Consider the following 14,888-nt stretch of genomic DNA (forward strand, 5'->3'; position numbering starts at 1 on the left):
AGTAATTTTTAAGGTGGTAATTTTTTAAATCAAATGTCACCTTGATTGACAACTTGACAGTGCATGGATCTCGATTGTTTTTAGAATTTTTCATTTCATTATTCCGTAATTTTAATTTGGATGATTTCCTAATGCTATGACAATTACTGAGGCTCTAAGCCTCTATCAGAATGGTTTTAAACGCCGCTGTGCAGATGTTGAGGTGAGTAAGAATATATTTTGTTGTAACCTAGTTTACAAATTTCGAAATTCTGTAATTTTCTGTAGTGAGGTCATTGATCATTAATATTTTAATTTTCTGCTATGAATTTATATCTTCAGCTATATAGCACCCTTCTAATATCTTCAAAGTTCATCAGGAGTAACTCTTGACCCTGTAAAAATTCGTCATTGAATGACACATACAATTGCTTGAGTGTGTAAAACCAGCTGAGTATGATCAATAATATTTTTTTTTGTAGGGAGGCAGATGAGCTGAAACAGAAAATATCAAAATTCAAGAGTGGAACATCTATGTTACAAGAACGAGGTCTTTGGGCCACACAACAACAGTTGCAAAAGGTTGGCTCAATCATTTTATGACCTTTACATTAATTCCCTATGACAAACCACTGACCATACTTTTTTTTTCACTAATATATATGATTATTTTCATCCATATGTTGTCATTCTTGTGTTGAAAAAACTTTGCATACTTTAAAGGCTTACTATAAAATGAATCCTAATAGGGTTTAAACATTTGTAAAAACAAGTTATTAACTAATTGTCTCTCATTACTTTATGTATTCTTATTTACATACTTTTTCGATATTGTTGTCATAACTTGTTATTGTAAACTATCAGCACTTTGTCCATTTTCCAATCTCAGTGGCTTATCTACTGTAGTGGGCAAAGATTTATTGTGTACTCCTCTATAAACTCCTATGTATACTAGCCCTATGTACTCCTTTATAAATTCTCCTATGTACTCTGCCTCTGCCTCTCATGTATTCCCCTTAAATAGAGGCTGCATATGCCCCAGGTAAATCTCATACTAAATTGTCCAATTGCATTGGCAGGTGTATCAAAAAGTACTAGTTTTGGACCTAGACTATGCATTGGACAAGAAAGTGGAACAGGACTTGTGGAATGTGGGCTTCAAGCAGCAGATTGAGGCCCTCCAGGCTATTTCTAAGGATAGAAAGGTAAATAAAAATTATGTATTACATACATAGTGTAACTTCATCCCATAAAATTATACACCCAAACAGTTAACTTTGGTAAGAGCCAATAAGTAACTACTAATACTAAACTCTAGAAATATAAAGTATATTATTTCACTAGCCATTTTCCTACGATTTTAACCTGTGCCTCTTAGGAATGACTGCCCATACTGGCATAAAATATACCCTATGTTACTTGAGAAGAGTGTAAAAATTTCAAATCATTTCAGTAGTTTCGGACCCTTTAGGCTGCAAACAAAAATGTTTCCTCTTTAATTAATCAGTATGTTTCATTTACCTGTCTTACAGTCACAGGTTTGAACAGGTAAATTGAATCATTGAGGAAAGGTAACAAGGATTTTTGCAAAGCCACTGAGTCACTCACCTTTGGGAGAAAATACAGTTTTTATTACTTTATCAGTATCTTATTAATTGATTACTGATATTGGGTAATTTACCTTTGATGCAAGGATGACACTTGCACCAAAGAATAAAAGGAATTAAAAAAATATATATTGAAGGTGCAATCTGGCAATGAATGGATGACTATTGTTGTAACAAAAATGTTATTCAAAATACTTTGATAAATATAATTTTACCTTAAGGGTGGGTTGCACCATGTAACTGTAACAATAACCAAACCAGGCGACAAAATATAAAAATAAGAACAATTTGCCCAATTGCTGTCAATTGGACGGCTGATTATCTTTTCCTTGTGACAAATGTCTTATGTAAAGAGAATTAATGTTGACCTGTTTGGTTTTAGAATCCCCTCCGCAGTGAAGGGCAGGCCATGCTGTCATGGGTGCTCCAAGCTGCAGCCGGATTCTACCTGTGTTTACTGCACCAGATCTGCACTACATTCAAATTGGATTTGCCATTTAGGTAGGTATATTTCTCTCTTATGTTTACCTTGAAAGCCATATAGTAATCTATGAAGAACTAAAAATCTGTACCAAAATGTTTGCAGCTATGAAGTGGCATGGAATTTCCGTTGACTCACAAGGCAATTAAAGGAAAAATAAAAATTAAACAAAAACTTCCACAAAAATCCTTAAAAACTATTTAATTATGAGAAATAAACAGCATGTCATTGGCGACATTGTGACAAAATTGTTCTTCTTCATAATGTTTACCCATTTATAATGGGCATGAAAAACACACATACTAAGCTGCATTTGTTTGGAGTGGAACCCAATAAGAACGTAGTAATAAAGACTAGGGCCTAGCCTATGCCCAACTATGTCCCAATAGCACAATAGATGATGATTTAAATGGGACAGTGGTCTATTTTCATTGTCAATAAAACTAATTCCATTACACCAGACGGCGGGCATCGCTCCTGGGTCTCGTAGAAGGCTGGGGCGCCGGTGAGACGGCAGTAGGAGCGCGCTTACCGCCGCCTGCGTCTGCGCGCTACATCTGTCAGCACTGCCTCGTGCATCTCGGTGATCTGGCCAGATACAGGCAACAGCTGCGCGTCGCTCATACGTTTTACAGGTAAGAGTGGTGATTTGTTTTGCTTTTTCTCTTGCTTTTCAAATGGTTTTATGTCTCAATTCTGCTGTTGTTAATTTTAACAGATAAGTTTTTGAAAATTGCAGTTTTTTTTTGGGTGATCTCTCGTATTTTAAATCCGATATTATTATTTCGATTTATATTATACTTTGATTGTCTCTCTGACAACTTAACCTTGTTCCAGACACGCGCTAGTGGTGTCGGCGCACTCGGGGCAGCCGTACAACCAGCTGGCGCTGGTGGCGTGGCGGCGCGGGCGGCGGCTGGGCGCGCTGTACTGGCACGTGCGCTCCCTGCTCGTGCGCGCGCCCTTCCCGCCCGCCCCCGCCAACCTCGCGCGGACCCTGCGCGCTGCCGCCGCGCCACAGGGGTATGTACACACGTGCTAGTGGTGTCGTACAACCAGCTGGCGCCTTCCGCCCGCCCCGCCAACCTCGCGCGGACCCTGCGCGCTGCCGCCGCGCCACAGGGTATGTACACACGTGCTAGTGGTGTCGTACAACCAGCTGGCGCCTTCCCGCCCGCCCCGCCAACCTCGCGCGGACCCTGCGCGCTGCCGCCGCGCCACAGGGTATGTACACACGTGCTAGTGGTGTCGTACAACCAGCTGGCGCCTTCCCGCCCGCCCCGCCAACCTCGCGCGGACCCTGCGCTGCCGCCGCGCCACAGGGGTACACACGTGTGCTAGTGGTGTCGTACAACCAGCTGGCGCCTTCCCGCCCGCCCCCGCCAACCTCGCGCGGACCCTGCGCGCTGCCGCCGCGCCACAGGGGTATGTACACACGTGTGCTAGTGGTGTCGTACAACCAGCTGGCGCCTTCCCGCCCGCCCCCGCCAACCTCGCGCGGACCCTGCGCGCTGCCGCCGCGCCACAGGGGTATGTACACACGTGTGCTAGTGGTGTCGTACAACCAGCTGGCGCCTTCCCGCCCGCCCCCGCCAACCTCGCGCGGACCCTGCGCGCTGCCGCCGCGCCACAGGGTATGTACACACGTGCTAGTGGTGTCGTACAACCAGCTGGCGCCTTCCCGCCCGCCCCGCCAACCTCGCGCGGACCCTGCGCGCTGCCGCCGCGCCACAGGGTATGTACACGTGTGCTAGTGGTGTCGTACAACCAGCTGGCGCCTTCCCGCCCGCCCCCGCCAACCTCGCGCGGACCCTGCGCGCTGCCGCCGCGCCACAGGGGTATGTACACGTGTGCTAGTGGTGTCGTACAACCAGCTGGCGCCTTCCCGCCCGCCCCCGCCAACCTCGCGCGGACCCTGCGCGCTGCCGCCGCGCCACAGGGGTATGTACACACGTGTGCTAGTGGTGTCGTACAACCAGCTGGCGCCTTCCCGCCCGCCCCCGCCAACCTCGCGCGGACCCTGCGCGCTGCCGCCGCGCCACAGGGGTATGTACACACGTGTGCTAGTGGTGTCGTACAACCAGCTGGCGCCTTCCCGCCCGCCCCCGCCAACCTCGCGCGGACCCTGCGCGCTGCCGCCGCGCCACAGGGGTATGTACACACGTGTGCTAGTGGTGTCGTACAACCAGCTGGCGCCTTCCCGCTGATCGCTGATCAATAGCGACTCCATAAAAAAATAATAATATTGTAATGTCGAAATTTCAGCGTTCAGATACATACAACATTTTCTATACCTACCTAGGATTGGACACTATGCAGCCACTGTTTAATTCAGCCAAATATTTCGTCAGATTTTTTTGCACTATTTTCCTTTATTTCAGGAAACAAAAGCCGTTAAAAATACAATACAAAAATATGAATATATGGATATTTGAATATATACTTGATATAAGATTACCACAATAAATACAATACTAAAGCAATTAGCACCCTTTCATCTCTACTTGAATTTTATAACACCCTCCATATTAAAATGCTGTTTCTTCCTATAACAGTGAGCCCGTCCTGCCCGTGATCCCGGGCGTGACGGAAGGCACGGGGCCGGCGCCCGCCGCGCCCGCCGCGCGGCTCGACGCACACTCGTACGTCACCGAGCTCATTCGCGCCATGCACTATATACATACTGTTGAAGAGTAAGTATTATAGCTAGTTATTGGTTTGAAATAATATTTATTTTTGGTAAAAGGGTAGTCATTGTCGCCAACTTCGGAAAAAACTTCTATTATTTAAAGCTTTAGAGCAAAAATTTTGCATTTACTTCCCCTATGTACTCATACGTGTACTCTACTTATGAAGTCTCCTAATATACTTCCTTATAGGTATCTCTATCGTATCTCTCTATCTTATTGTATTTCCACTTGTAAACTCCCTCCCCCTCCTGTAAACTCTTATATATTCCCCCCTTATGTATGTACACATGCACCTGAATTTTATGAATGTGAATTTACATACGTGAATTTTGAGTTAGTATTTTTGGGGAAGCTCTAGGAATTTGTTAAATTATTTTGTTGAAAGTACATCTATACTTATAATAAATCTGTAGAGAGGTCAATTCTGTACATTGAATATATTTCCAAAATAACTATTAGGCCTCGGCCTCGAATTTAGCGGGCAGCGGGGCGGCAGCGGCGGCGGCGCGGGAGCGGCAGGATCTTACGCGTATAATCAAATGGACCGGCCCTCGAACACAGAGGCGCGGGAGCGGGCAACGAGCGGTGAGCTCCAGTCAAACGGTGACCGCCCGCGCCGCCGCCGCTGCCGCCCCGCTGCCCGCTAAATTCGAGGCCGAGGCCTTAGGGGGTGATTAGTGATCGATACTGATGCTAAAAATGCAATCAGTAAAATTGTTGTCTTTCTGTCTGTCTGTCTGTATGTTCGTTATGGAAACGAAAACTACGTGACGGATTTCGACGAAACTTGGTAAAATGATTCTTCGTACTCCTGGGCAGGTTATAGGATACTTTTCATGTTGGGAAAAGGGGAGAAATTACTCAATTTTTTATGCTTCCGTCGCGTGTGCACTGTGCAGCCTTAATGGTTAAAGCTACACAGAAGCAATGTATGACGGAAATGTTCTCCTTAAAATTATGTAAAAAATATACCATGACAGTATATGTCTATCTTTTATGGTTGGCTCACAATAACACGTATAACTCTCGGTAGCTCTCTTTGCACAAAGTCCAAATCTAACGCGAACGAAGTCGCTGGCAGAAGCTAGTACATAATATTTGTTTCATTGCGTGTAGATTGGACGCGGCGGCGGCGTTGGTGAATTCTCTCAACTCTTCGCTGACTGCGCTCATCGCGACCGACAGCTTCGAGTCCATGACACTCATGAAGGTTGGTCTACACAGTACACACTGACTTACTTTGACGTACCTACTGACTTCTCCTAATTTCCTTTATTAACATGTTTGATATGATGTTGGACCAAAACTTCCTCAAATTCTTCATCATCTGCAAGCTTTTTTCAGCTATGTATGTAGCTGATTACCAGTGTTTTAATAGGAGCGACTGCCTATCTGAGTCCCAAATTGTATAAACCAATTTTTTTATAAATTTTGATCAGAAGTTCTGTGAGCATTTGGATGTATTTTCTAGCTTCATTAACCCAAGTCTGACAACCAGTCTTACCAACGAGTATGTATTGCTTTATAAGTATTGTTATATATACGTGCATTTGTATTCTTGTGGGTCCTAGTTGCCTGAAATAAAGAAAAAAAAAGAAAATAAATATGTCATGATCATTGTAGATGGCGTGTGTAATGATCTGGCTGGTACACTCGACGACAGAAGACTTAACACTGGACAACAGCGCCTTGTCTGCGGGGGAACAGCGCGCAGCTCGGCTCAGTAGCGCGCTGGCTACTGGCACATTGCTGGCGCTGTTGCTGCCTCATTATACGGTGGATGAGCCGCTGCAGAGAGCATTGCCTGCACGTGAGTAACAGTAGTATAAGTTGGCGACCTAGGTACATAAGTTGGCGTCACAAATACACAACTTGGCGACTAAGATACATAATCTGGCGACCCAAGTTTACAGCTTGGCGACCCAGGTAATAACCTGGCGACTCACAAACAAATTATCTACATATATACAAAACTTGGCGACGCATTTAAACAATTTGGTAACTGACATACAGAATCTGGCGACCGATCGTAAAAACTAAAAGAACCACGTACACAACTTAGCGAACCATATACATATACAACCTGGCGACCCATCGATTTTAGATGCCAACTTTACTAGATAGTTTGTTGCGCCATTTCTTCCCAGCAATAAACACATAAGAAGTGGTGAAGGATTGTTGTTCTAAAAGTGCTGTCAAGTTTTAATCAATGATTTTGAGTTAACTTTTTTTCTTTAATGTCTTCAGTGAAGGTGTGGCTGTCCTGGGCGGCGTGGCACCCGCGGGTGCTGGGCTGCAGCGCGTGGGTGTCGCTGGCGGCGCTGTGGCCGGCGCTGGCGCACTCGCTCAACATGCTGGCGCCCGCCGCCGCGCTGCTCACTGATACCTGTGAGTATTACGTAGCAGGGTTCATCAAAGTAGGTATCCTTTGGCAGGAAGGAATCAAAAGGCTCTTTTTATAGGACAAAATTGTGTCTTCTGAACTGTATAAAGTACTGGTCCCAGTTACGTTCTTCGAGAATATTTGTAATTGTGATGATGTTAACGTATATATCAAAATACATGTTTAAAATTAATGTCTGTATTGCTAGAAATTTTTCACAGGCGTATATACGCTTTCAATACACTATTTCAAACCCTTTTTTGTTCTTTTAAATGTGCTTTTGCAAATTATTTATTGGTGTCATTTTTAGTCCATTTAAAATTATACACAATTGGCTCCTCAATTGTTTACATTCCTTCCTTATTTCTTCTCAGACGACAGCGTCCCCCTGCCGGAAGACGAGGAGCTAGCGGGGTTCCTGCCGCTAGAGGGAGCTCTGAAGGGCTTGCGCTTCCCCAACCACGCCGCCTGGGACACGTACGGGGGACGAGTGCCCGACATGGACGACGAGGCTGATGATAATGATAATGAGTAGGTGTTACAATTTTAAAGTTATTTTCCTTGGCAAGTTTTTATTTTAGCATGATATGTTTTTTTATATTCTTGTATTGAGTGTATACTTTGTTAGACAATTTACATTTTAGAGGTTATTTTCCTCACATCATCTGCCTGTTTTTTTTTCTAACTACGTTGGGGTCGGCTTCTAGTTACCACCTGATGCTTCTGCGTATCAGTATTTTGAGTAACTTTTTTTAATTGCCAGATAAGGTTATTCTCCTTGGTAAGATCTAGTTGTCAGACTTACCCACTGGCTTTTGACTGCCTGTAACAACTGCTGAAGCATATAATGTTCATCGTTTGTAATCCACGGATTATGAACATAGTCCTTATGTAGCCACATGTATATTGTCAAAATTCCTCAACCATAGAAGACAATTTTTATATGTTTGCTAACATTTATTAATAATTACCATGTTTTGTCAGCAGCGTACCTCCGGCGGAGGTGCCGGTGACATGCCTGAGCTCGCCCGAGCTGCAGCAGCGCGTGCGAGCGCATCGCCTGCTGCAGCTCGGCGTCAAGCTGGCGCAGCTCAGGCCTGAACATCTGTCTTATACGTGAGTATTGTGTAGAAACTTGTACGTAGTCTGGCGACCTAAGTACATAGTTTGGCGACCCAAGTAGACTATCTAGTGTAATAAGTACCTAGTTTGGCGCTCTCTTCAATAAACTGGCGATCCGCATACACAACCCATCTTCGTTATTCAGCAACCTTTTCTAATGTTATAAAACCTACGTGACTTCGCAATTCGCCTACACAACACAGCTACCTCACTAAAAATTCTTTCAACTCATCGTTCTTATTAAAATAACGTCGTTTTTATTTACACCTTAAACTCATTTTTTTTCTGTACAAGCAATTTCAAAACTTCAACTTAATAGGGTAGTGTCCAGGGTCGAAATAATGAAATAATATTTAGTCCGCTTTTTAGATAATCAAAAAATATTGGATACGTATTTTTTCTTTTTTTAATTAAACATAAAATGACAAAGATAATACACTTCAAAAATTAGCAGTGGGGGCCTTTTACGTCACAGTGTCCTGAAAATTGTAGCAACTTGTGACGTCACACTCAACTTTAACACGCTATATCTTAACAAGTTCTGATCCAATTTAAAAAAGAAAAAATACGTATCGCTTAATTTTGGACAATCTACAAGACGGACTAATTATTATTTTTTAGGAAACTAGCCTATTGCACATCCTACAAACAATACAAAAAATCCTTATTTCCCAACAGTGAAGAAGACGGCAAGCTAACATTCACGGCCTCCTCAATGGGAGGCGAGCAGCTATCCCAGGCTCTCGCGGCGCTGCGCGTGGCGGCGGGCGCGGGCGCCGAGCGCGGGGGCGGAGCACCCGAGCCGGAGGACGAGAGCGATGACGAGCCCGCACATCCGCCGCCGCCTATTGTTATATCCGAGGCTGATTTTAGAGAGAAAGGTTAGAATTTATTCTGTTAAAAAATATGGTAATTCTTTTTATATAATGAAATCAAGATACTTGTTTTAAGTTTGTAATAAAAATGTAAATTATAATTTAATACCGTGTTACACTTTTAGCCCTTTATTAAACAAATATATATATTGTCGGTGTATTGCAGTCCGCGAGAAGCGCGTGGGTATCCTGAAGCCGCAGGGCTCGCTGGAGCGGGCGCGGGAGGAGAGAGCACTCGCCACGCAGGACGATCAACTCACTGTGAGTATTATAACATTTTGGTTTTCATGGTGCCTTTGAATAAAGGTTCTAAACTTATTGTAGACACATGAATTTGTAGACTTACTATAGACTAAAAGACTGAACAATAACACAAGGGAACAAGATTTTTGTTGAATGAAATATTACGACTAATATTGTATATTTTTGGGCTGTTAATTAAAGATCTGAAGTCAGAATTTTTGTATCAGCTTTAGTTTTTGAGATATCAACAAAACGTGATTTTCAAGAAAAACACAATTTTATTAACAAAAAACAGCAGAAGGACAACGATCAAGCATCAAAACTTTCTTTTATAAGATTTTTTAGATTGATTGGGTTCACTAGGGCTGTCTTTCATGCTGCAACAGTAGTTCGCCATCATGTTGGCATTCCAATTGGACGTAGTTATGCAGAAACGTTCCAACCCACTGTACGCGTAAATGCTTATATCTAAAATTCAAGTTGAATTTGAGATATAAGCATTTACGCGTTTCAGTTGTATTCTTTTTTATTCTAACTAGTAAAGGTTCTAGAAGTTTTATTGTTGAATTATATTGAGTTTAGATAACCATATGCTAAGTTTTAGGCTGTTCAATCACAATAACTCGATTTCGGGTGACTTGTGGGTTGGAACGTTTCTGCATAACTACGTCCCAATGACCCTGGGGCCGCTTTTCCATAGTCCGAATATCTTGATGGAACCGTTCACCTTGTTCTTTACTGAGATCTCATAGATTTTCATTTTCAGGAAAATGGTCAAAATGGCTAAGGGGGAAGTATACCTTGATGCTCATATTACAACCAAGCCGACAACATCTGTTCAAAGTGATTTTAATAAGCTTTCATCGTTTTTGTTTGATAGAAAATTTTGTGCAATCCAAAAGAATTCGTTTCAGGCATTTTCTTCGATATCGGTCATGTAATTATGAAACTTACACTTACATCAACCACCTTATTTGTGGACCATCAGAAATTCCGGCTTTTAGTTTCTCTATACTCAAATTATGGGACTTTTTAGATATGTATTGAGCATTTTTGTTCAGAGCTTTTACAAATTGTTTCATTGATGTGCAAAGGTAGATAACAAGTTAGGGTACATCCATTTGGACCGTTTTTTTTGTTTATACCGTTCATATCAACCGCGCAGAAAAACTACCTAATGATTCGAGAGTTCTCGCCAGATCATCGGTATTTGTTACTTGAAATGGGTCTTTTCTTATTTTTCCATAACCTTAAAGACTCGACGCATGTTTTACATGCCATTTTAGACACCCAGTAGGTACCTGTCGCAGGTGTCCAAAGAAAATCCAAAGAACTCAAAGTACACCTGTTTCAAGAACTCCGACACGCTTAGTCTACAATCTTTAAATGTATATTCACCACAAATATTACAGAAATAGTTAGTATCATTTTTACAATTATTTTGCAACATAAAAATAGTAAAAATTGTATACTTTTTAAATAAAATGCTCTGTTTTATGAAATTTAAGTATAACTAGTTCGAAAATACGGTCAATAGCTGTATCTCAAAAACCAAAGCTGTTAGAAAAAAAATGTGGGTAGATTTGAAATCAGCGACCTCGAATTAGTAAACAAAAGTCATAAAATTTAATGCAACAAAAAAAAAGTCTTATTTTGTTCCCTTGTGTAATTTTTTTATGAACATTTACAAACTGTTCACTTACGGTTTCACCCACGTCCCGATAGCAAAAATTGATTTTCAAGCTCTTGACTCCTTGTGTACCAAATTACTTTCGCAGAAATTATTATAAATTATATTTAATATAAAGTTTAGCGTTTTGAGATTAACGTAAATGGGGATGTTTAAGTAACTCTCTCGAGACCCAGGTGTAAACAAAAATTTCTTCGAGACACATGAAAAAAATGTTAGTTGATCATAAAGATAAAGAAAATTAAATATTTCATTAGAATACTAGTAATAACTTGACCCAATTTAGGAGGTGGACGTGTGCGAGGACAGCAAGTGCGAGGACAAGAAGGAGCGCAAGCCGCGCGTCAACATCGCCATGGCCGCCATCATGCGCAAGCAGGAGGAGACCAACAAACAGGTACAATGACGTATTTTATTTATTATTTATAATAAACAAACGGTGATGACGTGTCCATTGTCTTTATTTATATTTATTTAGCAATTTATCTGTACAAGGTCTCCTTGTACAAAAAAAAAAATCCTTAACTTACGATGACAAAGAATGGTGGTAAGTATGCCCCGCGCTATGTGTCAGTCTATGGCATAGTAGGTATTAAAAGGGATGAAAAGTAGTTTACGTTTTTTAGATAGTGTATCACACCAGCACTCATCCATCGTGCAGAGGTCCTGATCATAATTCACTGACACATCAACGTCAGTTTACTTAAAACATTTGTTTTAAAGTAGCAGTATTAGCTATATTGTTGATTTAGTTAGTCAATAACAATTTTATCATCCACAGGTGAAATTCGTAACACCGCCACCGACACCAGATTCCATAGCCGACAGCACAGAATCCAAGGATGATAAGCCCAAAGTCATACAGCCAAAAGCCATCAAGTCTCTCGCCAACATACCTGTAGGCAGGAAGACAGGCGGGATCCTCTCTCTCAAAGACAAATCGGCTGGCTACCCACACCTCGTACTCAATACAGAACCCGAACCAACCAAAAAGTTGGAAAAAGACGAAAAGAAAGATGTCAAACTCAGTCAGTCCAGTCAGAACTCACAAAGCTACCAGCAAAAAAGACTGGAACACCCAACGTCACCCAACTGGAATCCAATACAGAATCCTTACCCAGACGCGCCCAGGATGAACTTCCAGAAGAATTATGGAATCCAGAACGCTGGGCTGAGTTACAACCCGAGTTACCCAGCACCCAATGTGAACAACCAGGGTATTAGATTACCAGTTGTGAACCCCAAAGAGATTGATGTCAGAACAGCTGCCTTACAGAAGCAGAATTCTCGCCAAGAGTTGTTCCAGGACGGACAGAAGTTCAACCATAATTACCAAATGTCCGGTGACAAGAAAAACTTTTTGAACGACTTACCACCGCGCTTTGCCAACCAGTACAGATACTGGCAGACTCAAGATAACCAGTTTGATAATAAGTTCCGTGATGACAGTGCGAAACCCGCGTTGTTTCCAACACAGACACGCCCCTGGCCCACGCCTGAGGTCTACCAGCAACCCCCTAACTGGTGGAAACCTGATCAACCAAACAACGTTAACGCGAACTTCCAACAGCCTTTGCAACCTAACTTTTATTCGCAACATTTGAACACTAATATACCCAACCCTTACCAGAACCTATCATACAATCAACTACAGAACAACATACCACAAAATAAGCAAGAATCTTTCAACCAGCCTGGTTACCTTCAATCAGCTATTGGCCAGCCTCAATTACAGACTCTACAGAACTTAGTAACATCGCCCAATTTCAATTCTTCCCTAAACAGCTTTTCATACGCGCCCCCAGTCACATACGACTCGGCCATGTACCCACAATTTGGCAATAAGCTGAGTTACCAGCCTCTACAGATGAAGATGGATAAGCCACTGGGTTACCAGGGTAAGGAGTTGATGGATATGGGAGCGCTAGGGTTCGGAGGAAACCCGCTTGATATGCAGCAGAGGAACTTGAATATGAACTTCAATGAACCGCTCAATAATGATATCGGGAGTATGAAGACTGTGGATCAAGTTGGGGTGAGTTGAATTCTGATGTAATGGCAGAGGTGATGTAGTATAAAATATTTGTAATTTTTTGACACTAGAATAATTTACTATTACATGTTTTTTTTTTTGCAATAATATATTTATGACCGGTATTCTCGCTGTTCTTGGTGACTCTAGAAACATAATGTGAAGTGAATATTTGTTTATAATATGTTTGTTTTCCTACAGAGTGTGGAGGCAGGCGCGGGCGCAGGCAGCACGTACTCGCTGTTCAGCGCGGCGCCCGACGCCGCCGCCTGGCCGCCGCACTCGCAACCGCCGCCGGTAAGCCTATGTTGTTAAACATCTCTCTAAACATTCTATTCTTTTATTAAGCCTAAATGTACATTTAAACTTCGATATTGAGCAATTTTGTCTTAACATTCTAAAATGTAATCTCTTTTATCTATACCTAGATATCGCATAGGTGCCCGCTTTTTTTTGCAAAAGAGTGTATAAGTTTACTTGACATTGACTAATATTTCCACACTTGTATTACAGTCGCTATGGTCGGGTCCGGGGCCTTCGCCTCTGGAGCGCCTGCTGGAGCAACAGAAGCAGATGAAGCCGGCGCCGCAATGACCTCGCATCGGCCGGCGCCTGCGCAAGCCGCGCCCACGCTAACCACATGCATTCTGTAGTCCTACAGACCAATACATGGTCTCAACATTGGCTTCTATATCATAGAAAAATTACTCACAAACAAGAAGAAAAATTAACTTGCTTGTTCGAAAAAAATAAAGATTTTTCTTGATATAATCCTACACTACAGATGTCGGAACATTTAGTTCAATTGTCGTAAAACGTTGTTCCTATTGCTTTATAAAAGACAGTAATATGGAATTAATTTTCGAATCGATGTTATACCAATGCGTAGTCGCATGTAATGAAATTCTCCTTGATGATAATAATAATGTGCTGTTGTATAAAATTGTATAAATGTAAACAGATGTATAAAGTTGACGGCGACTTTGTAGACACGTGGTTAGGATTTTTGTACAAGAAATGCCAATTTTTGGAAAAGTTACTATAGCAAATGTAGTCAAATTATGTAAAATAGATTTATATTATTTACCTAACATTTAGAAAACTTATTCTTATTGTAAAATAAACTATGGCATGTTTAAAAACGAAGATATATGATTATAAAGATAACCAGTTTTCGGCCATTGTAGGAAAATGTAAAGTTAGGCTACTATAGTATTTATTGGCTGTGACGGTGTTACTATCTATGTAGTATATTTGCTCAGAATTATATAATACCTTGGAAAGTTTGAAGACTGTTGTGGCCGCTGGTTGTCGATTCCTAGCCAAATAGAAAACCCAAAAAAGGTAGTTTCTTGTACAAAATTACTAGTGTCCGTCTGTCGGCCGTCTGTTAAAAATTATTCTTATTCTTGTACACTACATATTTTTGTATGATATTCTGTCGTTATCGCGTCAACGGTTACAAGCTGGCCTCGTTGCAAAATGTCGAATTGCGCGGAAATTATAATTATTTTTATTTAACGACTAAATTCGAAACTTGTTTTATTTTTTATTTACAAGTTGTTGATTGTTTTACTAGTCGTTATTCTAAATTCTAAAATGTTATTATGTTTTCTTTAGTTTTGTGTTGTGTGCTTAGTTTAAGCGTAGTTCGACATTTGCAATGGCTTTATTTTAAGCATGATTTTGTTGTGATTTTAAGTGAAAGTAAATTGAAGTAACCTTTGTGAAACAATATTTTGTAATAAAGATATTTTTGTTATTACAGTCCATTTTTTCATTAAAA

General features: G+C 41.6%; 1 protein-coding gene across 3 annotated transcripts; it reads left to right on the top strand.

The window, feature by feature from the left end:
• The first annotated feature begins 15 nt into the window (after positions 1-15).
• Positions 16-14,869, top strand: LOC126055065 (nonsense-mediated mRNA decay factor SMG7). 3 transcript variants are annotated; one of them, XM_064034950.1, is made up of 18 exons: positions 16-202; positions 462-561; positions 1,059-1,184; positions 1,969-2,087; positions 2,529-2,702; positions 2,905-3,090; positions 4,623-4,760; positions 5,874-5,967; positions 6,381-6,567; positions 7,005-7,145; positions 7,515-7,671; positions 8,125-8,256; positions 8,941-9,143; positions 9,304-9,398; positions 11,357-11,467; positions 11,852-13,105; positions 13,304-13,399; positions 13,616-14,869. In XM_064034950.1, exons 1-18 carry the CDS (start codon positions 171-173, stop codon positions 13,694-13,696), a joined length of 3,426 nt encoding a protein of 1,141 aa, XP_063891020.1. In that variant the 5' UTR covers positions 16-170; the 3' UTR covers positions 13,697-14,869. The 3 variants fall into 3 exon arrangements, with proteins under 3 accessions (XP_063891020.1, XP_063891021.1, XP_063891023.1); XM_064034951.1 differs by having other exon boundaries at positions 8,128-8,256; XM_064034953.1 differs by lacking the exons at positions 16-202; positions 462-561; positions 1,059-1,184; ... (1 more) ...; positions 2,529-2,702; positions 2,905-3,090 and adding an exon at positions 3,893-4,218.
• The last annotated feature ends 19 nt before the right edge of the window (positions 14,870-14,888 follow it).

The sequence above is a fragment of the Helicoverpa armigera genome, chromosome 5 (genome assembly GCF_030705265.1).
Source record: "Helicoverpa armigera isolate CAAS_96S chromosome 5, ASM3070526v1, whole genome shotgun sequence".
NCBI lineage: Eukaryota > Metazoa > Arthropoda > Insecta > Lepidoptera > Noctuidae > Helicoverpa > Helicoverpa armigera.

Coding starts and splice junctions, on each gene's coding strand:
- LOC126055065 (XM_064034950.1), top strand. CDS start 171: ATGGTTTTAAACGCCGCTGTGCAGATGTTGAG. Junction 7,146..7,514: donor CGCGCTGCTCACTGATACCT/GTGAGTATTACG, acceptor ATTTCTTCTCAG/ACGACAGCGTCCCCCTGCCG. Junction 7,672..8,124: donor GCTGATGATAATGATAATGA/GTAGGTGTTACA, acceptor ATGTTTTGTCAG/CAGCGTACCTCCGGCGGAGG.